The sequence below is a fragment of the Toxoplasma gondii genome, chromosome X (assembly GCF_000006565.2).
Source record: "Toxoplasma gondii ME49 chromosome X, whole genome shotgun sequence".
NCBI classification, from domain to species: domain Eukaryota; phylum Apicomplexa; class Conoidasida; order Eucoccidiorida; family Sarcocystidae; genus Toxoplasma; species Toxoplasma gondii.
In genome coordinates, this window is record NC_031478.1 from 1,029,958 (window position 1) to 1,056,363 (window position 26,406).

Genomic DNA, 26,406 nt, shown 5'->3' on the forward strand with positions numbered 1-26,406 from the left:
TTCTCGGTCATGTGGCGCAAAAAGTAGTTCGGGTTTACGGCTTTCAAGAGACACAAGAAGCTCTTCCTTTGCATGTTCTTCTTTCTCCAGAATAATAGAGACCTTTTTGGAGCTTTGAAGGACTTGACAACATATATACCGTGGGAGATGACTCCCTTTTCACACATTCTTCTCCGATTTCACGACCAGAGACGGGCGGCCTTACACCCCGCCCCGCGCAGTGGAGCCCCGCTGAGCCTCAGTCCCCTTTTCTCAAGTAACTTTGCTTTAATCTCTACATGTAGAGAAACATAAATGCACCCGTTCATCGGTTGAGGCTCGCCTCTTCATCTCCACAGTTCTCCACCATTAAATGTGTATGTCATATATATATATATATATATATATATATATGTATATATTATACATGTGCACTCCGAAATAAGCATGCTGTCAATATGTACTCAGATACATTTATTTATATATGTATATATATACATACGATACACATTTGCATTCCTAAATGTGCTTGATGTAAGTATTATTCATATGCATATATATATATATATATATATATATATATATCCACATAAATGAATATGTGGAGAGGCTGCGATAGTCGCAGGTGGACACCGTAGTTTCCTTCCTTCCCCTCAATTTACCAAGTTGGCTGTAGGTAAGAGGACACTAATCCACTGCATGCACCTTATGCGAGTGACTCTGGGGAAAAAGTCGCTTGCCCCCGTCTGAAAAAAGGGGAATGCATGCATTATTTGCGTCTGTAGTTCACCATTTTTCATTGTGTGTTTTTTGCGAAGACATACACCCGAGGGATGACACGTTGAGCTCTTCTGCGGAGGCAATGAGAGTTGACCAGAGAATCGCTGAGGCCGCAAAATCTGACTGAAAAAAAAGGTCTTTGACATTTGGGCACGCTTTCATGCTTGAGTGTCTCAGGATTCCAAGCTACGAGCTGCGCCCTCCGTTGGGTCTCCATGAACGAGAAAAACGACAGAGTAGATCTCGCGTCAGACAAGATGCTTCTACAACACACCTCACCGTGCTTTCGCCCTCCTCCGCCTTCCTGCCTCTCTTAATTGTCTACGTCCGAAACAGGACACGTGCGCCTTCTGAGCACGCCTCGGGTGTACGTACACTCGGCGTCGCTCGATGCATCTCCGTGAGGTCAGTCTCGGGTGTACATACACCGCATGGAAATAGGGAAGGGTATACATAGGAGCAAAGGCTGTGTACGCTTTAAAAACTTCCTGTGCATGTCGACACTGGGCTTCGTAAGTTAATCCATCGTCGTCCCTCTGCCGTTGGGGGTTTCCTATAACGGGTCCTTTGATTTCTTCAATTTTCGAGTTCGCCGCAGCGCGCAAGGTCCGCCTGCTTTACATTCACGTGAAACGCGTACGAACGTATCCTAGAGGGCTGACGAAACAAGATGCACTTTGCGTTCGGTTTTCCGATTTACTATGCCCCTGCACGCAGGCCTACGTTCACCCAGAGGAGTCTCGAATGGATCTCTCTCTCCCTTTACACTGTCCTCCGGCTCTTCAGCTCTCTTTCCTCTTCATGCCCGTTTGCCTACTTCATAGATATAGAAAGAAACGGAGTTACAGAGAGGCCCGTACATATATATACATGCATTTCTATGTATAGACGTGGACGGGTACGGCGACAGCAGGATTGAGATGCGAGAAATGGACGGTTGCTCTGAGGGCGAGGAACGAGAGATTCCCCAGGTGTTTATAGAAGATCAACTGTGAGATGTCAAAGAGCCTTCGGCACGGGCAGCGCCACATGCTCACAAGAACCGGGGATAAACGGGAACGGCGGTCGAAGACCTGATTCTGAAAAACACTAAGAGAAGCCATTCTTGGAACTCTTTCTCCCCACAGTCTATTTCGCCTTCGCGCTCTCCTTCCCAGTCCACCCACGAGAGGTGCATGTACATCTCGAGACACAGGGAGTTCGTGAGTGCCTTCTCCGCGGCTTCGCCTGTCGGACGGCCTCTCTCGTGGTCGCGCGAACCGCGTGCGCTTCCCGCGTTTCTTCACTTTTTTCCTTCCTCCCATCGTCCTTCGCGTTTGCAACGGGGGCAAGGAACGCAGCTCTTGTTGAGCATCTTGGCCATCTCCGCCGTCGGGGCCTGCGGCGCGAACTCGCCCCTCTGTCTCCGCGACCCCACAAGCGGGTCTCCGTGCAGCGAACGGAGGACGAGGGCGCCCCTGCGTTTGAGCAGCAAACTCGCGTCTGCAAGAGGCAGGAGAGAGAACTTGGAAGCAGCCGAAGAAGCTGCGGCAGCGACGACCCGGCGCGAGACACCCTTATCCCTAGTTCCTCCAGAAGAAGAGGGAGACGAAGAGGAAGAAGGACGGTTTCCTTGGGCTTCGTTAGATGCCCCGACACTTTCCAGGTGCACAGCGTCTCCGGAGGCGCCCGAAAGGAAGCGAGTCTCCCCCTTTTTGCGGAGGATGTGATGCTGCTGGGTGAGGATGAGTTTAATGGCGTCGCTTGTCTGAAAGAAGAACGAGCAAGCCGAACAGTGGAGCGTCAGGAAGCACCGCCTCCCGATGCCGCCGACTCGACGTGCTGCCATGGTGGAAAAGACGAGACGAAGGAGAAGGAGACGAAGGCAACGAAGGAAAAAAGCGAAGACGCGACACGGAGGCGAAGAGGAGGGAGGTAATAGGAGAGGGCGAAGACGCAAAGGGAGACGGAAAGGAGAAGGGCGGCCACGCGAACAAGAGGGGAGGAGGAGAGGAAACGATGAAGACAAGGGGAAGAAGGGCAGGGAGACGAAGAATAACAAAGAAAGAAGAACGGAGAGGTGAAGCGAAGGAGCTGGGCGGACGCGAAAAAGGAAGACGAATCAGAAGAGCAGAGAGAAGAGAGGGAGAAGAGGATGCGTCGGAGAAGACGGAGACGATAGGGAGGAGAGAGATAGAAACGGGACCGACGATGAAGGAAGAGACGAAGCGATGAGGAGAAGGAAGACAACGAGATGAACAAGAGATAAAGACGAAAAAGGAAAAAGGAAGCGCGGGATACGACGAGATGCAGAAGAAGAACAGAGCACGGAGTGGAGAAGAAGGAGCGATGAACAAACTGAAGACGAAGACGAGCTCTCGGCGGCTTTACGTGGAAGCAGGTGTGTACAAGCGAAGCCAAAGGGAGACGGCGATTTGGAGTTCTTAGAGGAATACAGGGGATGAAGCGTAGACCGTCGCAGGAATCTCAGAGTTCAGCAACCTGACGAACAGAGCATCAATCCGGCTTAGTTGAGCAGCGGCCCTGTGTCTGGCTCCAGACACTGGGTCCTTCCACCGAAAAAGGAGACAGCGAGTCTCCTATGCGAGACCAGCCTTAGCATGTGAAACACAGAGGAACGATTTCTTTGGGATTTCCTTCTTTCCTTGTCTATTCTCCCGTCCATCATCTTTTTTTCGTTGCATGCAGAGAGACGGTCCTCCCGAGCAACTTTCCTCCACCTCCACAGTTCAGGCCACGTTTGAACACACGGCGCGTTGACAGTGGAAGGAAAAAAGCATCTCTTTTCGTACTAAAGAAGGCTCATTGCTTTCTTCTTTTTGTGTGGCCACCAAGGACCGACTATTCACGCGCCCAGTCGCTCTTGGAGCAGCACCGTGCGCATGCGAACACCTGGTGCTGGCACTGAGGCCTCGGGGCGATACAAACGGGTGGTCTCCACAGCAGGAACCTCTCTCTTGGTTCTCTCTCGCTCTCGTCTTTTTCCTTTTTCCGCTCTGTCTCTCCTCGCCTGAGGACTCCCTTCTTGTCTCATCCTGTCTCCTCCACTTCCTTTCTTCCTTCATCCTTGCAGTCTCGCTGCCCGCCAGCTCCGAGCAGGAGGCTCTCCCCTGAACGGCCCTCCCTTTTTCCTTCTTCTCTCCGCTTTTCCTCGTTCTCCTCCTCCGTCGTCTCCATCCCATACGTCCTCTGCGTCTGCTCGCTGCTTCTCGAGGCCGCTGGGGCGCCGCCACGGCGGGTCGGCCGGCGCATGCGGCCGCCGCGCATCCACTGCGGCCTTCGCTTTCGTCTGTGTCTCTTTCGCCTGAGCTGAGAGGCTGCGTTGTCGTTGTGTCGAGTCTCTGCAGTCTCTGGGCGCCAGCCGTGAGAAGCGAAGATGCGGCGGAAGGCTTGGTCGCTCCTGTCTCTGCCCGCCGGGGGCGCACAGCCGCGGCGGGCGCAGAGGCGGAGCGGCGCCGGGCCGTTTTTTGTGTGGGGTGACGTCAGGAACCAGCGAAGGAGACAGAGAAGCGGGATCGAGGGCAGTTCGCTGTCGCGTTCCTTCTCCGCCAATGTGTCAGGGAGGCAATCACGGACAGAGGTGCAGGAAGGCGTTCCTAAAATGGATGAAAGCTCGCGGTCCAGTCGCTCCTCTTTGCTCCGAAGTCGAACGGCTGCACCTCCAGCGGACGCGCTGACTCCTCCTGCGAACTGTCCCGCGACTCTGCGGTTTCCGGACGTCCCGCAGACTGCCTCCAGAAGCCGCGGTTTTGTCCGCCGCGACGAAAGCGTTTTCCCTGCGTTTTGCCACATCCACATCCTTTACAGGACTTCGCTTGAGTTTTGCCGCGGCGCTTCTGCGAGCAGCGCGGGTTTCGCCGACTTCGTTTTTCCCTGTACGCCTCTTCCTCGCCACCGTTTGACAGCCTGCCGGGGGTGCCGGAGTCTCAGTTCAAGTTCTCACGCTGAGTTTCGACAAATCCGGCGACGGGAGCTGCGGTCGTCTTCTCCCATCCTTCCCGGCGGGCCTGCTGGCCGACGGGCGCGAGACAGCTTCGCGCCTGCGAAGCCTCCGCCTGCGTCTTGCTTTGAGGAAATCGCGGCGGACGACAACGCGGGGAGAAGGAGCAGTCCGGCGGACAGAGCCAACCATAGAGACAGCTCTGAAAATCAGAGAGAAGGACGAGGAAGGCTCCCCGTCTCTCCGGAGACCGCGCGAGGAAACAGAGAGGCCAGCAGGTGTTGGGAGCGAGGCACATTCGCTGCGCGACACCCAGCGGTGACGTCTCAGCCTCACGAAGACTTACACGGTTCCCCGTATCCCCAGGCGCCTTTGGAGGATGCATCAGGACGTTCCTCGGCCGCCGACGGGTCTGCGTCCACTTTTCGTCCTCCTCGGGGCTCCTATTCAGCGTCTTCCACTTCAGTTCACACCTCTTCGTCCTCGCCTTCTTCTCCATCCTCCTCCCCTCCTGTCTCGTCTCCTGCTTCCGCTTCTGCCTCTCCTTCTTGCGTTGCTTCTCCTTCCTCTCCCTCGCCCGGTTTTCCGTCTCTCTCATCTTCGATAGCTGAGTCAACTTCTCGCCGAGTGTCGTCGTGCTTTGCACAGCCTCAAGAGTTCTGCGGGGTCGTGAAGCTCGCGAGGAAAGCGGCGACGGAGGCGGCGTCTGTGGGCCGTCTGTCCGGCGCGGCGCGTCAGCAGCGCGAACTCGAGGTGTCTCTGTTATGGAGACAGTTGGAGCAGCAGGTGCTCGGCGAGGGGCTGCTGCCACTCCAGTTCCTCGCGCCGTCTGAACTCTCGCTACTCCTCAGTTGGTGCGCTCGCGGTGGGTTTTTCTCGCTTCCACTTTTTCTGAAAGTCGCAGAAATCGCGGCGCCTCAGCTCCCCCTGTGGCCTGCCCGAGATGTGCAGACACTGCTTCTTGCGGTCGACCGATTCGTGGCTGCGCATGGCCTGCAAGAAGGGGATAAACGGCTTCACGGCGGAGGGGCAGCAGGGCCAGAAGAGGAAGGACAGGGAGGCGAGGGAGGCGAGCGAGGAGAGGAAGGTGGGTGGGAGAAGAGAAGACGTAGACAGACGCTTCAGACAAACGCGAATCGCTCCAGAGATGAAGAGGCAGTCGCAGCATCCACCGTGGAAGCGGGTGTGAGCGCAGAGCTACCGCAGTCGTCCCCTCACGTGGTTTCTGCGCCTGCGTCTCGTCCTTCTGCGTCGGTGTCTCATGCATCTTATTCTATCGCTTCGTCTCCTTGTTCATCGGCTTCGCCTCTCTGTTCTTCCTCGCTGTGTGGAGAGGAGGGCGAAGCGCCCGCTGCGGTGCGTGCCGGTCGTCTGCTCTTCACTGCGGGGTTTCAACACCTCCTGGCTCACTTGCCCGCGTATCGGCCGCGCCACCTCCGAAACCTGTTCGATGTCTTCATCGCTCACGAGGCGCTTCTCGCCCCAGAAGCCCTCGACGCGGATCGAGAAGCCTCAGGTGTACCTGCATCTGACGGCAGGACTCGGAGACTGGCGTCGCCGCCGGGGGAGCGCGGCAGACAGGAGATGGAGACGCTGGAGCAAAGCGAGGCCGACGAGAAGGGTCGGATGAATTCACGAACTCTTATCCGCCTCGCCAGAGCTGCATCGACGTCTGTAGATCCCAATCAGAGACGGGAGAAGCCTCCCGGTAGCTGCTCGTTCACAGCGGGGGTCTCTGATCAGACACCTTGCTCTTCTTCTTCTCCGGGCGTTTCCCTTCCGTTTCAACTCGCAAGGGAAGTGGCAGCTCGCGCCCACCTTCTTTCTCCGGCGGCGCTGTGCGAAACCGCCTTTTTCTTCTTCACTCTCTCCTCCCGAGGCAAAACCTACTCGATGTCTCTCCCCGCCGCAGCGACCTTTCCAACGCGCTTCCCACCCCTTTCTCCTTCTTTGTCCTCTGTTCTGTCTGAAGACCTCTCTCATTCGTCTCCCTGTCCAGATCCCTCTTCTTCCTGGTCCTCTGCATCTTCTGTCGCTGCCTCCTTCGCATCACTTTCCTCTTCTTCTTCGCTTGCAGAGCTCGCGATGGCTGTGGGGACGCTGGTAGCTCGCCGGCTCCTGGAGGCCTCCGCGGCGCAGCCGCCGAGAGGCGAGGACGGGAAGGAGCAGAAGACAGGGGAGATGAGCGTCGGCCTCGGAGCCGCGACGATATCGCCACTGCCTCCTTCGAGTCTTCTCAGAGTCCCCACAGAAGACGCGAGCCAGCCCCGTAGGAAAGGGCGTTCCGATCCTGAGGCCTTTGCCTTCAACGCGCCTCCCAAGGTCCACAGCAGTTCCGAAGGCGCATGGGAGACAGGAGGAAGAGGGCGAAGCAGACCCAGCGGCGATGGCGAAGCGAACGCAACGCCGGACGCCTCCGCGCTTCGACCTGTAGACGGCGAAACGTACGCGAAGGCTGCGCATGTGTTTTGCCGACTCGCCTACGCCGCGGAAAAGCGAGCGAGTGAGGCTGAGACACGAGCCCGCCGTCAAGGACGAGAAGATGGAGAGACAGTGGAAGCGACCAGACGCTTCTGGAGGCATTTTCTCCACATCTGGCTTCTTCCCCACTTGCGAGCTGCTCTGGCCGAGCAGCAGAGCCTGGCGCGCCTGTTGCTTCAAATCCACGAGCGGAAACGTGTACCTCGAACTCCCGCTCGCGTCCCTTTTTCAGGTGGCGCATGCACCCCCAGTTCTTCTCTTGCAACTTCGGCGGCTCTGCAGCCGCTTCCTTTCTCCGCAACGTACCTGGGCATGGTCGCTAACGCTCTCACCTTCTGCCCCTTCTCTCCCTGTCTCCCTTCACCCTCGCATCCATCTGTTACTTCTTTCTCTGCTTCCGCTTCGTCCTCTTCTTCCGACTTGTCTTTCCATTCTCTGCCTTCTGAAGCCTCTTTTTCTGCCTCTTCTGTCTCTTGTTCTCCGCATCCTTCATCTGCGTTTACCGCTTCTTCGACCTCTTCTGCTCCCCATAGTTTCTCTTCTGCTCGCGATCTCGTGTCTGTTTCTTCTTCGTCGGAGCTGCTTGGGCTCGTCTGGCGCGAGTTGCTGAGCCCTGCAGTGTTGCGCGTGGCGTCCCAGGAGATTCTTTTGCGGTCGCTGGCGTTGATGGCTGCGGCGGCGGCGCGTTGCAGGGCCTTGCGTGAGAGCGAGAGGACGCGGGTGTTCGAGGAACTTCTGGACCCTGCGTTGCGGTGTCTGGACCGCGAAGCGAACGAGGAAAGAAGGCGACAGATACACGCTGAGAAAAAGAGAAAAAACACAAAGAACGCGACGGCTGCGGGACTCCCAGAAAAGCTCCTAGCGGATGCGTTCGCCGCGGTGTTTGCAAGCTCCCCTTCTTCGTCCTCTTTCTTTTTAACCAATGCGGGGCTTCCCCACCTCTTCTACCTCCTCTGCGCGCGAGTCGACAACTCTCTCGAGGTGGTCCCCTTGGACATTCTCGTCTACATTCTTCGTGCCTTCTCCAATGTGTATGTGACCCTCGGCTCTCCCCAGCTCTGTTCTTCGCCTGTGTCTCCTTCTCTCTCTCCTTCTTCGCTGTCTCCTGCTTCTTCCGTCTCGTCCTGTTTCCCTGCGTCTTCCCGCCTGTCTCCGTCTGAGACTGGGGTGAGTTCGGCGCATCTGCCTGGGCTTCAGGCCGCCCTCTTGGGGCTTTTTCAGCGTGCATGCAACACGCGCCTCAGGGCGGCCTTCCTGTCTGTGGACGCGACCGTTTCTCTGCGGACTTCGTCTCTGAGAGGTTCTTCTCTTCAGCCGGCTGCTCGCGAGGCTTCGCTGGCCTCCGCTTCTGGCCTCTCACCTGACTGTTTGCATGCGCTTTTAGCTGCATGCACGCGTTTCGGGAAAGTGCCTGTCGAGCTCGTTTGCGCGATAAACAGAGAACTCACGGGCTTCGCGGCGCCTGTGCCGCGGCCGCCCGCCGCCGGACGCCCCCAGGGGCTGCGTTTTGTTCGGACCCAAGGCGATTCGGTGCAGCATGTCGCCGCTGCTCGCCGTGCGATCGTCCGCTCCCTCGCCCCCCCGACAGTTCCTCTCAGTCATGTGTTAACGGCGCTTTCTGCGCTCTCTCGTCTTCCGTTCAGACGACGATTCTCTCCCCAGTGGGAGGCTCTTGAACAGGCTCTCATCTTCCACCTTGAACAGTCGTCGCCGTCGTGTGTTCATTCTTCTCCTTTTCCTTCTTGTCCTCCTTCTCCTCTCTCTTCTTCTCCTGCGCTTGCTACTGCTGCTTCCGCCGACCTCGCAGTTTCTGCTGCCTCAGGCGGGCCTTCACTTCTTTCGCTCGGCGACTTGACACGCGCTGTGCAGACGTTCGCCTTCGCCCTCAGAGAGCCGCCTGTCGCGCTCTTGGCCGCGGTGCCGCCCGTCCTGGGCCCGCAAGTGGCACAGGTTTTCGCGAAACCAGCGGCAGAGAATCTAGAAGAGACACGAGAAGGGACAATCGGGGCGAGGACGGAAGAGGAGAGAGAAGGCGGGTTGTCGGGCAACGTAAGCGACGCGCAAAGCAGCCAATCCCCAATGAGGGAGAAGGACGGCTACTCGACGACTCAAGCGGGCAACGCAGACGCACCGATCAAAGAAGAAGAAGAGGCAAGAGGAGACACAGAGGGAAAGCAGGGGAAGCGGTCGAGAGCCGGTGGAGAGCAAGGCCGGGCAGAAGGATGCGACTCTCTAGGAGAGTCGAGGGGAGGCGCCAACGACGAAACACGCATGTTGGAGTCTTTGGGGGACGCGGGTGCAGAGGCTGCGGAGACGTCGCTCGAAATGGTGTGCATGAACACCCGAAAGACCCTCGAGAGTCTCGTCCGACTGGACTCGCAGACGCGCGGAGTGCCGCGGAAGCTGTCTGTGGAGTTCGAGGGCGACAGTGGAGAGAAATGTTTAGCCGACCAAGGGCGTCCCAACCTCACGTACTCTTTGGAGGAAGATCCATTCTGGAAGCTGACGGAACACACGCTGACTGCGTTCATGAAGCTCCTGTCGCTTCCCTTCATCAGCCCCCCACGACCTTCAGTTGTACGTACACCCGATGTGCAGAGAAGCGAAACACTTCCAGGCTCCACGTCCACTGCGGGTGGCGACGCGGCGACTGCAGCCGCCCCGGGTTCTGCGACTTTCGGTACTCTCTCTCTCTCTTCTTCGCGCGATCTTCCTTTCTCTCCTTCGTCATCGGCTGCACTGCCTCTGCACTGCTCCCTCACGTCTCCGTTTTCTCTCAGCACTAGGTCTGCAGCGAAGGCTGACAGTTCCGTCGGCCCGGCCTCCTCCGTCTGCTCTCGCTCTTCGTCCCAAGAAGCAGACAGGCCTGTCTCGGCACAGTGGAACCTCGACCGCCTACGGACTGTCTGGCACCCGCACGGTGTCAATACAATCGGGGACGCGGCCTCCTGCGCGACGCTGTTGCTCTATCCTCCCGTCTTCTTCTCGGCGTTCAAGTGGTGGCGCAACCTGCGGGCTCTTGAGAGACTGACGAGTACGAGTTCGACGGACGGTTTACATCTTGAAGCTCTTTGTTCACCTGATTCAAGTTCCTCGCACCCAGACTCATCGGCTGTTAAGCAGCAGACCGAGAGCAACGAAACGCCGAGCCTGAGAAGCAGCAGAACGGAAGCTGAGCAGACAGCAAAGGCGACATTAAAGGAGGCAGGGCTGGATTCGGAGAAGGCGCCAGGGGTAGAGGCCGAAGCCAAGAGGGCGACGGAAACACAAAGGGAAATGCCAGTGCTAGCGACGGGTCAGGTCGTCATCGAGGTTGGAGAGGATGGGGAAGAAGAACTACATGCAAGAAAGAATAGGCGCGAGGACGGCATGGTGACAGCCTGTCAGACGCCTACGAATGTGAATGCGACTCGGCTGTCTTCAGCTGGTGTTCCAGCGGTGGTATCCGCTTCTTCCTCCGCTTCCTCGTTGTCAGCAGCTGCCGATTCTCCGTCGACTTCGTCTTCTGTTGGCCCTGTAGCTGGTCCCCGTTCTTGGACCTCAATTTCTTCTGTCCCTTCAGCGTTTCCTCTGAGAGAGGTGGATCATGTTCGCACTGCGCGGTTCCTCTGTTGCATTGTCGTCGGCATCTTCGACGGTTTGCTTCCCTCGAATGGTGCCTCAGAGTCACCCGACGGGTCCACCAACTCTCTGTCGTGCTCTGCCTTTCCTCAGTCTGCTTCCGCTTCTCCGTCGTCTTCTCCGTCTTCTGCCTCTTCTGTGTCTTCGTCCTCTGCGAGTTCCTCTCGCCGCGTCGCGCAGCTTCTGGCACTGATGGAGAAGAACGAAGTTCTCGTTTTGGAATGTCTCCGCGTGGCGGCCAAAGCCGTTGATGAAAGCGAGACGAGGCGGCGAGCCGCTTGCGAAGGAGACGCGCGGCGGAGAGACACCCCAGAGGTGCAGCATGGAGCTTGCGGCCTCAGAAGAGGAAGCGAAGGCGCTCTCGTCGGTGCCCCAACCGCGCGCGTCATCAATGCGAGTTTCTGTCAAACGGGCCGCCGAAGCGCAGAAAACGAGAGGAGAGAGGAAGAGATCAGTCTCATCAAAGACGAGAAACGAGAGGAAGAAGAACGCAAACAAGTGGCTTCTCTACAGTTCCACGACGAGAAGGAAGAGGCCCGAAACCCCCCGCTGAAGACGCAGACCAGCATCGTCGAGACCGTCGAGAAAATTGCGCTTCTCGGCTGGAAGTGTAACACCGACTTTGTCGTTCACGAGGAGGTTCACAGCATGCTCTTTACCATTGACATTCTCCTCACTCCGCGAAAGCCTTCCGACGCGCCTCTCTAGGCGCGGGAGTGAAACCCGATGTGGTGTGCGTACACCGTGATGACGAAAAGAGCGGCAGCTGTTGGTCCAACGTCAAGTGCCTCCACAGCTGAGAGAGCAGCGTTTCAAATGGCGAAAGGTGGTTCACACTTGATGGTGCGAACGTAGATAATCGGTCGACGTTCTGCAATCTATGCCTGGACCAGTCTTGGTGCGATGTGTATCTGTGCATGCACGCAGCTCCTGTGGATACACATATACATACATATCTCTACAACTGTATGCGTATGTGTCTGAATATATATGTGGTGACGAATGGTAGTGTTTTTTGGGTTCGTGCCAACTCCGTTTAGGGACTGTAAGCATCACAAATGAGCACGATTAAACAGTGTAGAGTTTGGCGTTCGTGGCAGTGGTCTTAATTCACTTCGTCCGCCACAGAAGGTGCGGTAAGAGACCGTGTCTGGTTTCTCACGCCCCACTTGGAAGACAAGAGACGGCAGTGTGGTGCAGAAACCGACCGAGAGGAATTTTGTGAAACGCAAAGTCACGGCCATCCAAAAAGGCCTCTGTGCGCCGAACGCCGCGTCCTTCACCATTCCCAAGCGCCGGGCTTGAAGCACACAGCTTGCGGGTGTACGTACACCGCACCCTGTGTACGTTCACCTTGCATTCAGTCAGTCACAAGAGAACGCATAGATACGCAGACGCACCAAGCCGGATGCAGCTGTGGAAAGAAGCCAACGTAGCTTCTGCATTATCAAGCCTGCAAACGAGGCGTTTCAACTTTCTCTCGTTTCCCACTGGACGGAGAAGCCGCCGTGCCTCCCGAAAACACGAGAGCCTGTGTCTTACGCGGAAATGACGGCTTAAGAAGGGATCCACAGGACAGAAAAGAGACAAAATCTCCACAGGTTAACTGTGCCCAAGCTCCACAGATAAAGACGTTTCTCTCTGAGCACGCAGCCAGATACCATTCAGCACTGGATGGAGAATCTTTTGCTGGCCTGCGTTTCTCCACAGAAAACTGCCTCAGCCAAGAACCTACACGAAAGCGTAAAACTGAAAAGGGTGAAAAAGAATGCGGGGCGTGGGATTCTGTCCATGCTCAGCACTATCCAGTGTGCATACACCTGAAAAACCCACGCTTCACCCTCCCGGCGGGAGTGTCAAAATTACGTGGAAAATGACAATCAGAAGTCTCTCTAGAAAACCCGATGTGCAGCGGACGAAGCCTGTTTTCTCACTCTTTCTCCACCGAGCGCGTCTCATCGCTGCGCTCTTCACCTTTCTCAGTCGCCCTCCTTCCGCAGAGAGACACTTGCCCTTTCCTCACCCTCCTTGCCATCGCTATCATTCGTCTTCAGTCCTCTCCCCCTCCTCACTTCCATCCCCCAAAACGGCAAGCGGTCCCCAGCTTTTTGACACAAGCCAATAGCAGTGAACCTCGATGGCTAACCAGCTCAGCGAAGTCAGTCCGCTTGGCGGTATCGTCTTCCACTTCGGTCAAAAAAGTCATTCCCTTTCAAGATTTGCTTGAGCGAATAGAGACATCTGCCAAATGAACCAACATCGAGGCGTCTGGCGTTTTACAGATACTGTTGGGTTACACTTTGGTCTGGTCGGCACTGTGCCTGAGACTGAAGTTTCCTAAATGCTTGTGAGCAAAAATCAGCCAGGATTGACGATGAGTGTATATTGCTCACAAGCTTATGGTTTCGGTAGTTCGCTACCTATCGTATCACTTTCGTATGTATAGTTTTCACGATTGCTATATCCTTTTTTCTTTCGTCCACTTCTCAACAAAACCGAACACTGTGCTTCCCCTATCTCACCTTCCGCCCTCTCTCCCAAATATTTCCATATATATATATATATATATATATATATATATACGAATAAGCAGGATTTGTTTACATCTCTGGCTCTGCATCCGCTGCCATGCACATGCCACTCGCGGGCCCCACATATTGTCTGTTTCCCTTTGATCACTCTCAGAGTAACACAGACGATTCAACATTTGTTGTGTGTACCCCCCGAGATATTCCGAGACGCCAGGCAGCGAAACCAACGAGCGTCCATCTTCCCTCAAACCACTGAGGCTGTCGCACAAACTGTTCCACCTCCTCTCGGTTTCGCGTTCCTGTCTTTTCCACGAACTCCAAAACGCTTCGGCCGAAGCGTCCACCATACACAGGCGGACGGCTTCTCCCTTTGAGTCTGAAGCGAAAAGTCAAAATAAAAAGATATAAGTCCTGGCAGAACGCCACCGTGCGTCAGCGTGCAAGAGATGTGCCATCCACTCATCTCCTCCGTCCTCCTTATGTTCAAACATTCGAACGATACACCCTCCAAAGGCGCCGATAAAATGACTTGACTTCTCCTCGACGTCTGCATACCGTCTAGAGACAAGCCGCGCTCTTTCCTCCTTTCACAGGTCTCCTCGGCTCTTGCCTTCTGTAACGAAGTCCACATTCCCCTTCCGTCCCTCTGAACGCCTGGTGTCCGTCCTCGATAGTAGCACACGTAGTCTCTCTCCTCTCTCGCGCGGCTTGCCTTCTTTGAAACACCGCTTCCGCGCGTCGGGCGTATTGGGCTCCACTCGGTGTCTCTAGATCGGAACCTTTTGGTCTCTGTCTGCCATGTCTTCGAAGTCGTTTGCGTAGTCCTTTCTGCGGATTCTGTACGGCGCGTTCGCGGCGGTGTGGGCTGTCGCGCCGGCGGCTCGCCCGCCGCCCTCGTTATCGACTTGGTTCTGCATGAACTCGTCTTCGTCGTCGTTGTCTTCGCCGAAGAAGTCGGGAGGCACGTAGGCGAACTGGACGCCGGGTGCGTGTTCGAGGTAGCTGAGGTTGGAGAGGACGCGCGTCTTGATTTTCTCCAGGTGCTCCGGCGAGTTCGAGTTCGGGATCGACGACGGTGTGAGATGGAGCTGGAAGTCGGGCGCGTAGTAGTCGTAGTAGTCATTCAGGGGCACGTGCGGCGACATCTCGCGGTGGCGGTCGAGCACCACACCCGTTTCGTACGCCCAGCAGCGCGCCACGTTCCGAATCGTGTACCCACCGCCGCCGAGGACGAGAAGCGGGATGTCCAAGGATTTGACGAAGGCGACGCATGCAGCGTGCCCCTTGATTGTTAAGTTGAACTTCCCCAGCCGGTCGCCCGTCAAACTGTCTGCGCCGCACTGAAGCACGATTGCGCCGGGCCGATACACGTCCACGCACTTGGTGATGACCGGTTTGAAGAGCGCCACAAAAGAGTCGTCGTCCATGCCGTCGTTCAGCGGAACGTTCACTGCGTAGTACTTCCCCTGACTCGCGCCCACGTCCGTTACGTCGCCGGTGCCCGGAAAGAAGTCGCCGAACTTGTGGAAGGAAACCGTCATCACGCGGTGCGACACGTAGAAGGCCTCCTCGACGCCGTCGCCGTGGTGGATGTCGATGTCGATGTACATCACGCGCGCGTGGTACTTGAGCAACTCCAGAATCCCCAACACAATGTCGTTGATGTAGCAGAAACCCGACGCCTCTGAACGCTTCGCGTGGTGCAGCCCGCCAGACCAGTTCACGCAAATGTCTGCTTGGTGGTGATTCAGCTTCTTCGCCGCGTCGATTGACGCCCCTGGATGCACAGACGCATGCAGAGAAATCACACAAATGCAGAGAGAAAACAGGCACGTGAACGACAAAGGAGACACGGAAAAGAACAGACATGCGAAACACAGAGGGCATGCGAAAAGCAAAGGACATGCACAGACACGCTCTCCAGTGGCGCTGCGGTAAAAGGCCTGCTTAGGACGCTCTGGAGTACGTTCGACGAAGTCCGTTAACTGTGCGCACACCGGGCTCCTGCACGGAAACTCGGATGGCCCTCCGTCAAGGAAGGAGCGTGGATTTCGTCAGTGCAAGCCGGTGGCAGGCGCTGTGCCGTCGCTGGTCGCTGCATAGAGACACTTCGATCGGAAGCGACTCCTTTTTCGGACGTACGGTGCGGCACAACAGCCCCGTTTGACCAGAGTCAGGGCAACGCAAGGCGGACAAAGAGCGGACATACCTGCACAAGCTTGCTGGAAGGTGAAGAGGCCGTCAAAAACGGGGCAGTCGGTTGCTTCGCCCACATTGAAGTTCTTGAGCTGGAGAGAAAATTCCTTATAGTTCTCGGGAGAGACAGAGGAGAGAAACGAGATGTAGTCGCTGGAGTGAAACAGGCACAGCTCCGGCTCGATCGATTTGTGTGGTCTGTACACTTCCTGCAGATACACAGAACGTGAGGGCACGAGAAAGAGACACTTCATTCGGCGCAAGCATGATTTGTACGGCGGCTCTCTCAAAATGTACCTCAAGCGAAACGAAGCAAACAGACACAGCCGCTCCTGCAGCGCACCGAACCACGTCCTTGCGTGGAAAAGTTCCAGTCTCTAGGGTTAGGCCTAGTTGTGTCACGCAGGAAAGCCGTTCGGCAACGACGGTTCAACAGCGAAGTCGAGAATCTCCCGGAAGACTGCAAAAGGCGGGTTATTCGCTCCTCGACAACGCATGTTGAGATGTCACTCTGAGCATCTCGAATCTCAGTGCCCGCTTTTTCAGCGAAATATGGACGGCGCGGAAAGGCAAAACATCAGAAATGACACACGGACAGGCCATGTGGTCAAACGTTGCAGGCTATCTGACGTGTCGATACTCCGGAAAGCAGTGGAAAAAACGCACAATCACCGAAGCTGGCACATGCGGCCAGGTCTACGCGAAGAGGCCTCGCGGAGTCACCAACAGTCCTTCTTGATAGGAAGGAACGGCACAACGGCGAGGCTTTACCTTCACAGTGGAGCTTTTGCACTTTATTCCATTAGCCGATGGATACACAAGCAAGGCAGTCGTGTGGCACGAGGGGAGTGGCGGAACGGTGACGGCTGGCGGGCCGAAGAACGCAGCGTGGAAAGAGACCTTCTGACCGCCTCTGCCATGAATCGCCGATCCGCTCTAACACTCACCATATGTTTGTAGAGGTCGTACGAGAGCACAAGGGCATGAGCCATGCGAATTCGCTGAGGTTTCATAGGATGTCCCGGGCCATAGTAGTAACTTCCGATATCCGGGTCATAGAAGTAAGCTACGCGCTTGCGCAGCGCACTGAGCGCCATTGCTGGAACACGAAAAATTGAAATGGGATAACGGTAGGGATCAGCACTTGAAACGCGACGCGAGAGTCAAAAGGTGGAAACGAGTAAGCGGGCCCACGCGCAAAAAGACACGATCTGGAAACAGGCGAAACTGTCGGAGGGCCAGCTCAACACAGGGGATGTCACTCCACCGCAGAAACGATGTCGCATCAAAACCTAGTGAGACTGCCAGGGATCGTTTAGGTCAGAACGGCGCAGAAGGGCTGCAAGAAAAATGGTCAGAAACTCGGACGGACTCGCGCGAATCTGTGCCTTTCGGGCACACGCCGACCAATGGATGAGAACCCGCAGCGAATGCCGCGTCGAGGCCCTGCAATGTACACGACACGCAGACCAGGAATGGCACGTGGTGATGGTATTCTTTTTCGTTCCGACAGTCCGGTTGTGCATCTGGAGAGACAGGAACAGCTCTAGGAGAAGCATGAGAGGGGAGGCAAGGGCAGAAGCCACCGCCCTCTGTCAGCTGCCGCGCGAGAGGTTGGCCACGCGCCTGCCTACCCAAAGTGCATGCGTTCTGGTTGCAACAACCCGCCACGTGTCATAATTATGTGGTGCACCGGAGACAAGTTGCAGAATAACTATGGAAACTATTTAACGATGGCAGTCCTCTCTCTGACACAAAACCCTCGTGAATGAACAAGCACTTCGACAGATTCGTTCCACCGGGGTAAACGCGGATACCACGAAGGAGACATAACGCGTGGTGGGTCAGGCGCTGAGTGTCGTAGCTGCACACTGCCCCAGTGAAAGAAAGCACAGGTTCTCAAAGAACCTGTGTAATGAGCACCATTTTCGTGAACAAAAACAGCCGCTGTAGCAACTGCTAGAATGATAAAGGAATTTTACGGGAAATCAGTCGTGGTGTCTGGCGGTACTGCCTGAGATTCCGCACATTTGCCGAGCCCATCAGTTGCCTTCTCGCCTGAAAGCAGCTTTCTCGCTGCGAGCAAACTCCTTTTTGTGTAGGTGACCTAGACGGCGCTTTCGAGACAGAGCTATAACTCACACTGATGGAGGCGGCCGCACACACTGGTCTTGTTCGATGTCTCTGAAGCCGCAGCAACCGCTGAAGTTGCCGTGCAGTTTTTCTTTCTTCGTTTGCTTGTCGCGAAATGGCGGCCGGTCCTGTCAGTCTACGTTGAAGCAGTTACGCTATCTGCTTATGCGAGTTGCCACTCCGACGTGTCTTCTTTGTGTGTGAAATGTGGAAGAATCGCACGTAATGTACCGTGCATGCATGGTTGCAAAGTCCTGCAAGGTCTAGCTCGGTGTCGTGTGCTCCCAAGTGCAGCTTCAGTTTGAAATTACGTTGAGCCGACACGATATAATTCTGAATAGTTAGTGCGTTCTTTTCACTGATGCCCGGACATTTGCGCGATGTCGATGTACTCTGTCTGTGATCCTCAGCGTCACAGTATTGTTCGCGAAAAGCAGCATTGCACCGGGGCAGTTTCTTTTCATCAGAAGCCCCACAGCAACTGTGAATACAATAAGCAATGGTGGTCGTGGAGAACAATCCTGAAAAGCATGAAGACTGGAAAGGAGAAATGTTGTATCCCGCACTCCTGTCTTCGTTCGTGTACCTCAAAGGGGGGACACAGTCGAAGAGAACTATGCTGCCCAACCTCCCCTCCCCCCCCAAAGTCAGGGCGTTGTCTGGCAACACGTGTGGGAGATGGCTTTTTTCCCCCGCAGTGGGTGAAGAAACGAGCGAGACAAATGAAGGGTGCAGATGTCGATACTGCTCTGGTCTACCAAACACTTATACGTTCGCTGGGTTTCCTTGTCATACAGTTCAATGTCAAACACAAGGCAGATGCGCAGGTGCCTTCCGGACGTGTGTCCTGAGAGCGAGCAGCGATGTAGTTCACGATCCATCACTTTATATCGAGCAATAGTCCACTGTCGAATAGCCATGTTCTGACATCACAATGCACTGACTGGGGAGAAACCGGCAGACGGTGATCCGTCAGCTTCGCTCACTAGATCCCATAGAGCATCCTCCACACTTTATCGTACGCACTTCAATTTCAAGATGCCCATCATGCGAACGAAAAGACACTTAATCTCCCAGACGTGTGGTATACTACTCGTTTTTACTTGATATAGCCGCTGCATTTCAGGTCACAGAAACCATCAAGGTGGGCCTGCGTCCCGTCCGGGGCTGTTGAGGGGTCTTTCAAGTTCTACCTCTGTTATCGCTCCTCTTCATTTTATCCACCTTTTTCCTCTCTTCTGTAGATGCTTGTGTTCAACTCCTAGGCTTCAACGTTCGGCCGATGTTTTGGACTAAAAACGAACGGGGGATCTTCAATGCCCTTCCAGATATCGTCATTCAGGCATTTACGTGGTACAAGCCCCACATCCATCTCATTGTTGACGATGTTTCTCGCAGAACGCGTCTGGTGTCGGGAATTAACAAAACGCCTCTCGCACCCGGTAGCAAGCGTTCACGTGCTTAAAAACAAGCAGTACACTCAGCCCCCAGCCAGGTTAAAAGGCGTCCGTATAGGGATTCAATAAAGGCGTCTTCCCGAGAGAGACTGGCACGATGCTTTGGGGACCGTGTTGCGTAGCAATAGCCGCTCTGTGTCCAATCTGCGTCAACGAATGTTTCAGGTTTATTTCTTGGAGGCTTTGTCCACCCCAGCACCCCCATCCTTTGGCCTGCGGCGAAAAAAGTTCTTTACCGAACTCATGAAGGGTTGCCTCTTTGTCATCACTCGACGACGATAGGTAAGAACTTTGCGAATGTAGTAGGCGGCGACAATCGCATTGAACGCAACTGCATACCACGGTACAGCGGCTCGCAACGTACTGGAAAACATCCTCCCAGCTATCAATGCACTTGTCCCAAGAGATAAAATCACAGCACGCTTCAAACCAGGGCGATCTGTGCGATCATATAATTCCCGCCTCAATAACGACAACTCCTCTTCGACCTTCTTCATACGCTCACCTCCCTCCGCCTGATTGTCCACCTTATCCGACTCGGCATCGATTGCTTCCAGGAGCACTGCACCTGGGGCGGTAGCTTCTTGGACACCCGAAGTTGCAGAACTGTATGACTCACCAGCTTCGTTGACGGGGGACACTCCTGCTTCCCCCACACCCGTAACTGGTTCTGCAAGAGCCTGATGATTTCCAGGCTGATCCGCCGCAAGGCCTCCCAAGGCAGCAGCGACCAGGAAAACCACAAAGGGAACTAGAAATGGAATGAGCCGCTTCAAAGCAGTTGACATTGTGAAACTCTGTATAAAAAAGGGACATATGGTACGGTCCATTGTTACTCAGCGCAAGTGACCAAGCCTGCGGGTTCCAAGATTTGCAGAGGATCCTCACTGGTTACTCGACGCGTACCTTGCACAGTATTGCCTCTGCGTGAGCGTTCGGGATGATCTAACATTAAATAAGGTGATATTATAATTGTGGCGCGGCTGCGACACTCTCGTAGGCGAGAATCGTAGGTGCAGGTGTCCCACTGTCGTCGGCCTTCTTCAGAAACGCCTGCGTCTCAAACGGGAGACGCGAAGACGAATGGGGTTTTCCGATCCTTGCAGGACATCTCGTCATATGGAATCTTCTCCGCTGCGTCGCATTACGGATCCCAAGAGCGTTCTAGTGTAATTGTACTACGGCGCACAATTGAAGGTACATACTGGCAAGCAGAGCTCCGCCTTAGTACTGCGTGCCGAAACCTTGCAGCCCCCGTGGCCGGCTATCTCTGTGAGGCGATGCGTCACCTGAAGGGCCACGCTCCCCTCTTCGACTACAGGCAACAACCCGCCATTAGGATGTTTGAAATGAACCTCTCTCAAGCATGGTTCACCAGAACTGCCGTAAAAGTACGGTTGGTAGACAGTCGCAGCCACTCGCCCTGTCGAAGCACTCAGCAGTTTGCCGTCATTTGTGTACCGTCGTGAATTTCTTCACAACGAACAGATGCAGGAGGCTTCTGTGTGTTTGGTCAGCAGCGCCTGCGGGTGTGTTGACAGTCTGCTCCATCCAACTAGCAAGAACAACATGATGGCCAGCGCGTCGCAGCTCGCACATATTCTCAATTTTATTGTGCCACACTGATATCTCTTTTCCCAGATGTGTTTCTTCCGGGAAATTAATCCATGAAGTGAGGAAGGGGCCGCGGAGTTCCGGTGCAACGCAACGGCGTTCGCGGAGATCCTCTTAAAGAACGCAGGCTTGACACATGAAATGTGTTTTATGCTTCTGGAGGAGCAGTAAAGGCAATTTGCCAAAGAATCATGCACCAAAATGCGACTGAAGTTAGCACGTGCCCCTACAATTCGTTGGTGAGCAATGAATAGTCGTGTTCAAACACACGAGTGCTTCTTCGCCGCTGAATACTGCCTACGCAGATGAACTGTGTAGAGTGTGTTACGGCTGGATACACCGGCTCGGAAGCTGCCCGTGTAGAACTGTTTAGTTGAATATTCCGAGAACGTCTCAGCGGGAAAAGCGACGCGAGACCTGGGTTGTTATGCATAAATACGTGTCTACGAATAATATGACGGTGGCGAGCCAGCAGAAGCACCCCTGTTGACCTTGCAGCGGGAAGAAGAGTGATTATGGACACCAACGGGGGAAGAAAGGCGAGACAAACCTCAAACAAAGGAGCTAGGAGACCGTAGTGGCAGGCGTTTTCGCGGAAAGTCCATGCGTGAGGGGGTCACAATCTTTGCAGCTATCGGCACAAACGAAACGACCAACTCCTTCTCCCTGTGTGAACTGCGCATGCTTATCTTACCAGAGTGAACCACACCGCAGCGTAACGGGGGTTCTCCAGAACAATCAAAACGTTCTGCACGCCACATCTGCCCAAAACGGAGGAACCCTAACAAGAAACAAGTGGAACGCTCGAAATGGTTGAAGCTCGGCATGCAGGGTTGTAGTCTCCTTTTCAACGTAACGCGTCCAAAGCCAGCGGAAACTAAGTGCGGGTGGACGTAACAGCATGAGTGAAAGCGACAGGTTCGGGTCACATTCGTCAGCATTGAGAGAGTACACAGTAGAGCGATGTTTCAGCACTGCAGCGCAGTTAACGAAGAAGGCCAGTATGGGCACATCAACTGATGACTGTCGGTCTACACGAAGATACACGAGCATACTTCTCAGCTATGACAATTATGATTGCTATTCCTATAGGTACTAAAATCTTTAAATGGTTAGGTACCTATATGGCTAGTCATAATACTACACGAACAGTAGATTTATGGGCGTATATTTGAAAAACCAACATTTATATACAAGCTGTACAATTATCATGGTATTCACCTTGGTAGTCTTCTTCCTAATGTTAGTCTGTACGGAATACACGGATCGGATTTTTGCTGGCCTGGCACCTGTTTAGTCTGAATAAACAAGGCGTAAACATACTGGGCACGCTTCTCTACGTGTGTTTCCAAGGTCAACTTATCCATGCTGGTTGTCGTACAACGACCACAGCTGACGTTCCAATGGCACGTTCCACATAGTTCCTGCGCAGCAACCTGCAGGGGTATACCCATCACTCTCCTCAAATATGGGGTGTTGGCTGGAACACATTCATCGACGCAAACTAGGGTGTTCGTGTACTTCCAAGGTTGAAGCGGTAAGCCAATTAAACAGCGTTGGCAATTTAAGAGCGTAGTGCCGGCCACGGGGAATCACAATGTTCTGCTGATGCGCGGCGCTAGGAAGTGTCCCACTGGTCTTTTGCAGGCCTGTAAATGCTTCATTTGGCCTTGGTTACAGGCCGCGCACTTTCAAGCGTGCGGCCACTCTCCCAGGATGACATTCGATCTGTTGTAACAGGATTAGAGTCCATTTTGCATGCGAGAGCGCGATCCCTTCCGCCGTGTACGACACTTTTGCATGCAGCATTGGACACAAACTCGTGGTCATTTTTTCACAAAAACAACATGTCCTTAGAGTCTTTGCTCAGAACACCGCATTAGTTTATCTCGCGGAACGTCTTCATACGGTGGGTTGTGAGGAGCAAACGACAGAGCTTCGCTGACGTCCTAACTGTCGCGTGGCCGTCCGCGAGCCAAGGAAGTCTTTAGGAAAATTGGTTCTGGCTCACTTTTTGTCGAAGCGGCTCTTCATTTTTCGCCCTCTTTCCTTTTCTTTTTTCGCCCGCGAATCTCTCTCCAGCAGTCGCTTTTGCAGGACTTGTTCGTTTTGCATCAAAGACCGCTCCTCCACGATCTCCGACCGAATCCGAAGTCGCCTTCCGGCGCTGACATCACGGACGGACCGGTTCTTCCTTGGTGCGCCGCATTTGCCCTTGCAGTTACCCTTGCATTTGCGTCCATTCTAAACTTGAGGTGGCTTAAGGGGAGCACAGGAGCACGACTGAGACGTTTCGCACTTAGAGAGTGTCTGGCGTCTGTTGAGCTGCCTCGCCAAACTCGGTGTTTTTGTCAGCGTGCCTGCGGAAACCCCTTTCCTAACGGACACTTTTGGCAGCAGCTTACTCTTCGCCGCTCTTCGGCAAACAAACCTGGGATCCGTTTTCGTCTGTGGCTGAATTCCTGAGACTTTCCAACATGCTGGGAGACATTCTGTCGTCCTACGCCGATGAGGACGAGAGTACGTCGACGTCGTCCAAGTCAGGGCCGAAGAATGCCTCCGCCAACGCGGCACTTTCGGGTTGGAGCTACCACGCGGAGGTCTCGGTGCCGCGCAAGAACGTCCCCGTAAACCTCCTGCGCCTGCAGATGTGTTGTCCCGCCATCATCGGGGCTGGTGCCGACCGTGGCTCCGCGCTGAGCGCACACGGCCTCTTTGCGACAGCCACTTCTTCCGTTTCCTCACGAGCAGCCTTCCCAGTCCCGAAAAACGGAAAACATGAGTTGAGCCGGGGTTCCCCTGCGTCTGTCTCGACCGCGACAGGAAATGGAAAGGGGAAGACTGTTTCTAGCGCGCCAGGCGCAGGCAGCAACCTCCTGGCTTCGCCCGATGTCATCATCGGCCCCGACAACGTTCCTCTGCTCCAGTACGGCCGCGGAGTGTTCGCGAATGCAGAAGAGGAAGATGTGGAGGAGTTTCGCCTGGAAAAACTCCGGCAGCATCGCCTCCGAAAAGAAGCCAGAGAAAATCAACAGAAACTGTCGCCCGACGCAGACGGTCTCCCGCCGCAGAGCACTCGCAGCCAGGCCCTTCTGCGGAGGCTACCGAAGCCCCAAAGCGCGACTGCCGCCAGCCCTCATGCAGATGGCTGGAGCTTACCCACCCTGCGTCGTGGCCGCAGCGAAGCCAGTATCTGTCTAACTGAAGGAAACAAAACAGATGGAAATCCAACCGGTGAAGGTAAAATCGGTGGAGGAAAACCCCCCGAGGAGGCTTTGGGAAGCTTTGCAGGAGCTGACCTCCGTGCAAAATGCGTCAAATCGGAAGAGCCAGTCGTTGACGAGTCTGCAGAAGCAAGCGACTCCGAAGGTGCCTCGGGTGTCGGGTCTGCCCAGCCACAGAAGCGAAGGCGAACGGCGCCTGAGGCGCCGGAGAGTAGCAAGGGGGAGGATGAAGGCGATGACGCCGACAGCGGCTCGGGGCCTCTCTTCTCTCTTTTTTCAGCGTACGACGAAGAAAATGAAGAGGCGGAAGCGCCAGCGGCTGCACCTGTGAAACGAGAAGCGACCGCGGCGACTTCTGCGTTCGCGGCAACGTCTGAGGCGCCAGCCACACCTTCTCTGTCGCCGTTAGAAAAGAAGTTACAAGTTCACGCAGTCGCTGACCTTGCGCAAGCTGCAGCTCCTCTATACGGCCCTGAGGACCCTGGCGATGCCGCGAGCGCCGCGGACGTCTGGGGCGGCGGGGAGACAGGGGCAGACCGAGCCGACGGGGACCCAGCCCAGCCCCACATGATGCAAGGCATGTCTCTTAGAGAGGTGAGGAAATGTTTTCGAAAACAAGCTGACCACTTGGGAGTTCAAATCGTGCATGCAGTGGGAGTGTACTTAGGCGACATCGCCAGAGAGGGTGGCGTTACTCGGGCAAGGCCGTATCCCAGCAGCTGGGTCGTCCAGTTGGGAGCACTTGGGCAGATTCATGCGCTTTAGTCAGAAACGGCTTTGTACACACAGATTTGTTGAAATGAACTGTAAGCGGGTGTAACCCGATGTCTGCTTCGCATTCTTCCTTCTGAAACTGTCACTTGCCAGACGATAACTTCCGCCGCAAATGGCGGGGCTGTGGGTTCTCTGGAATTTGGAAGCATCAGAGTTGGAGCAGCACACAGAAACTGAAGTAGCAGGAGGTGTGTCCACGCGCCTGTACGGTGTAAGTGAGGTGACAAGCAAAACGCTACGCCTGTCGTGGGTGTAACGGTGATTTGCGCGAGGAGAGCGTGTGCGTGTTGCCTCCTTTCGGTGTTTTTCAGTATCGAGAAATGCAACAAGCGAGCGTCGGAGTGCTTTCAGGAGACACTTTGATAGACCCAAACTGGTAGGGAATCGAAATTGAAGACTCGGGGCCAAAGCACCGAAGAAAGCAATCGGGTGTCAACGCAGTTCTTTCCTGGGGTGTCTGGACACCGTTCATCTATCTTCTTAGACAATCGGATTCAGACTGCCGCATCTGGAGAGGGCGGCGCATTTTACTCTGCTGAGTTGGTCTGTCCTCTAAGGCTTCTTAACATGAAAATGTTCACTTCTGGCCGTAGGTGGGGGCAGATCTGCGGCACTGCAGGTGATGCATTGGCGACACAGGTTTTTTCTCTCCGTACTGGTTCTGGATTTAAGTTCTCGATTATCGCTCTTTCATCTGATCGGTGAATGTTTTTCAGGCAAATGAACGCGCAGTTGTACGGATCGACTGCACAGAAGAAGCGGGAGAAGCTGGTTATCACGACGAATGTATGGAGTGCGAAGGACAAGGGCGTCGTTCAGACCCAAGAGCCGCGAGGCATGCAGAAGCGGAAACATCAAGTGAGTTTTTTTCCACGTGCCCCGCGTGCGGGGTTTGCGAGCAGGACGGATAGGTTTTCGAGGAAGGCGAACGAAGCTCTTGTGTGAGGTTAGCTTGTGGAATCTCGCCTCTTAAGTGCTCGCGAGTCTCTGGTGCATGCGCTGTGGGTGTCTGCAGATCAACTGGCTGGCGGCGGAGGCCGCGGAAAAGGAGTTGGAGATGTGGGAGATGCTTTCAAAAAACAGGCAGAACAAATACCAAACTGCAATGAAATACGGGTGGTAGATGTCCACGCAAAACACACCGACTCTCTCCATTCAAGCCCTACTTTTCTGCTCCGAAGCATCTTCTGGTTTCGGTCGAGTTGCTTTTCCAAAAACCGGGACAAAAATAACGAAGCGACAATCCTTTTTGTGAGATTTCGCGTTTCGCGGGACCACACGCCGAACGATTTAAAGCTGTCCAATGAGGCGGTGGTGGACAGCTGTCAAACAGACCTTAGTTGTCAGTACCTCGTGACGGGTGCCTTTTTTTCAGTATCATAGCTACTGCAGTGTCCCTGAGTCCTTGAGATGAGTTAGGCTGTATGGGGGCGCTATAGTCAAGCGGACCCTGGGCGCTGTAAGAAATGTCAGCAGGCTTGGCAGACAGGTTAGGCCGGGAAGCGTGTGTGCACGCATTCGAGGGAGCAACGCAGGAACTCTCAGAGAAAGCCAGCGTAACATCTAGCGTGAGAGAAAACCTATCAGAAGACTCGAGGGAGTTCATTTCCCTGGGGATTTCGCAGACGCGGTGGTGCCCCAAACTGGGATCGCGATCTCACGGATATGGCGTTGTC

The 26,406-nt window shown here is 54.9% G+C and overlaps 6 protein-coding genes across 6 annotated transcripts; 3 read left to right on the plus strand and 3 right to left on the minus strand.

Annotated features, from left to right (window-relative positions):
• Positions 1-910: 910 nt before the first annotated feature.
• TGME49_227310 (hypothetical protein) lies at positions 911-4,032 on the minus strand. Its single transcript, XM_002366333.2, has one exon. It carries the CDS (start codon positions 2,585-2,587, stop codon positions 2,042-2,044), a length of 546 nt encoding a protein of 181 aa, XP_002366374.1. The 5' UTR covers positions 2,588-4,032; the 3' UTR covers positions 911-2,041.
• A 44-nt stretch (positions 4,033-4,076) lies between these two features.
• On the plus strand, positions 4,077-11,729 carry TGME49_227300 (hypothetical protein). Its single transcript, XM_002366332.2, has one exon. It carries the CDS (start codon positions 4,136-4,138, stop codon positions 11,507-11,509), a length of 7,374 nt encoding a protein of 2,457 aa, XP_002366373.1. The 5' UTR covers positions 4,077-4,135; the 3' UTR covers positions 11,510-11,729.
• Positions 11,730-11,789: 60 nt separating this feature from the next.
• Positions 11,790-17,291, minus strand: HDAC3 (histone deacetylase HDAC3). The gene is made up of 3 exons (XM_002366331.2): positions 16,476-17,291; positions 15,542-15,737; positions 11,790-15,109 (listed from the first exon to the last, which is right to left on the minus strand). Exons 1-3 carry the CDS (start codon positions 16,623-16,625, stop codon positions 14,100-14,102), a joined length of 1,356 nt encoding a protein of 451 aa, XP_002366372.1. The 5' UTR covers positions 16,626-17,291; the 3' UTR covers positions 11,790-14,099.
• Positions 17,292-17,326: 35 nt separating this feature from the next.
• On the minus strand, positions 17,327-22,382 carry GRA3 (dense granule protein GRA3). The gene has a single exon (XM_002366330.2). It carries the CDS (start codon positions 19,946-19,948, stop codon positions 19,286-19,288), a length of 663 nt encoding a protein of 220 aa, XP_002366371.1. The 5' UTR covers positions 19,949-22,382; the 3' UTR covers positions 17,327-19,285.
• Positions 22,201-23,200, plus strand: TGME49_227275 (hypothetical protein; the record flags this gene model as incomplete). The annotated part of the gene is made up of 2 exons (XM_018780167.1): positions 22,201-22,269; positions 22,815-23,200. 2 exons carry the CDS (start codon positions 22,201-22,203, stop codon positions 23,196-23,198), a joined length of 453 nt encoding a protein of 150 aa, XP_018636062.1. The 3' UTR covers positions 23,199-23,200.
• A 9-nt stretch (positions 23,201-23,209) lies between these two features.
• Positions 23,210-26,248, plus strand: TGME49_227270 (hypothetical protein; the record flags this gene model as incomplete). Its single annotated transcript, XM_002366329.2, has 4 exons — positions 23,210-24,550; positions 25,042-25,106; positions 25,447-25,588; positions 25,746-26,248. The coding sequence occupies 4 exons, from the start codon at positions 23,210-23,212 to the stop codon at positions 25,851-25,853; spliced, it is 1,656 nt and encodes a 551-aa protein (XP_002366370.1). The 3' UTR covers positions 25,854-26,248.
• Positions 26,249-26,406: the final 158 nt, after the last annotated feature.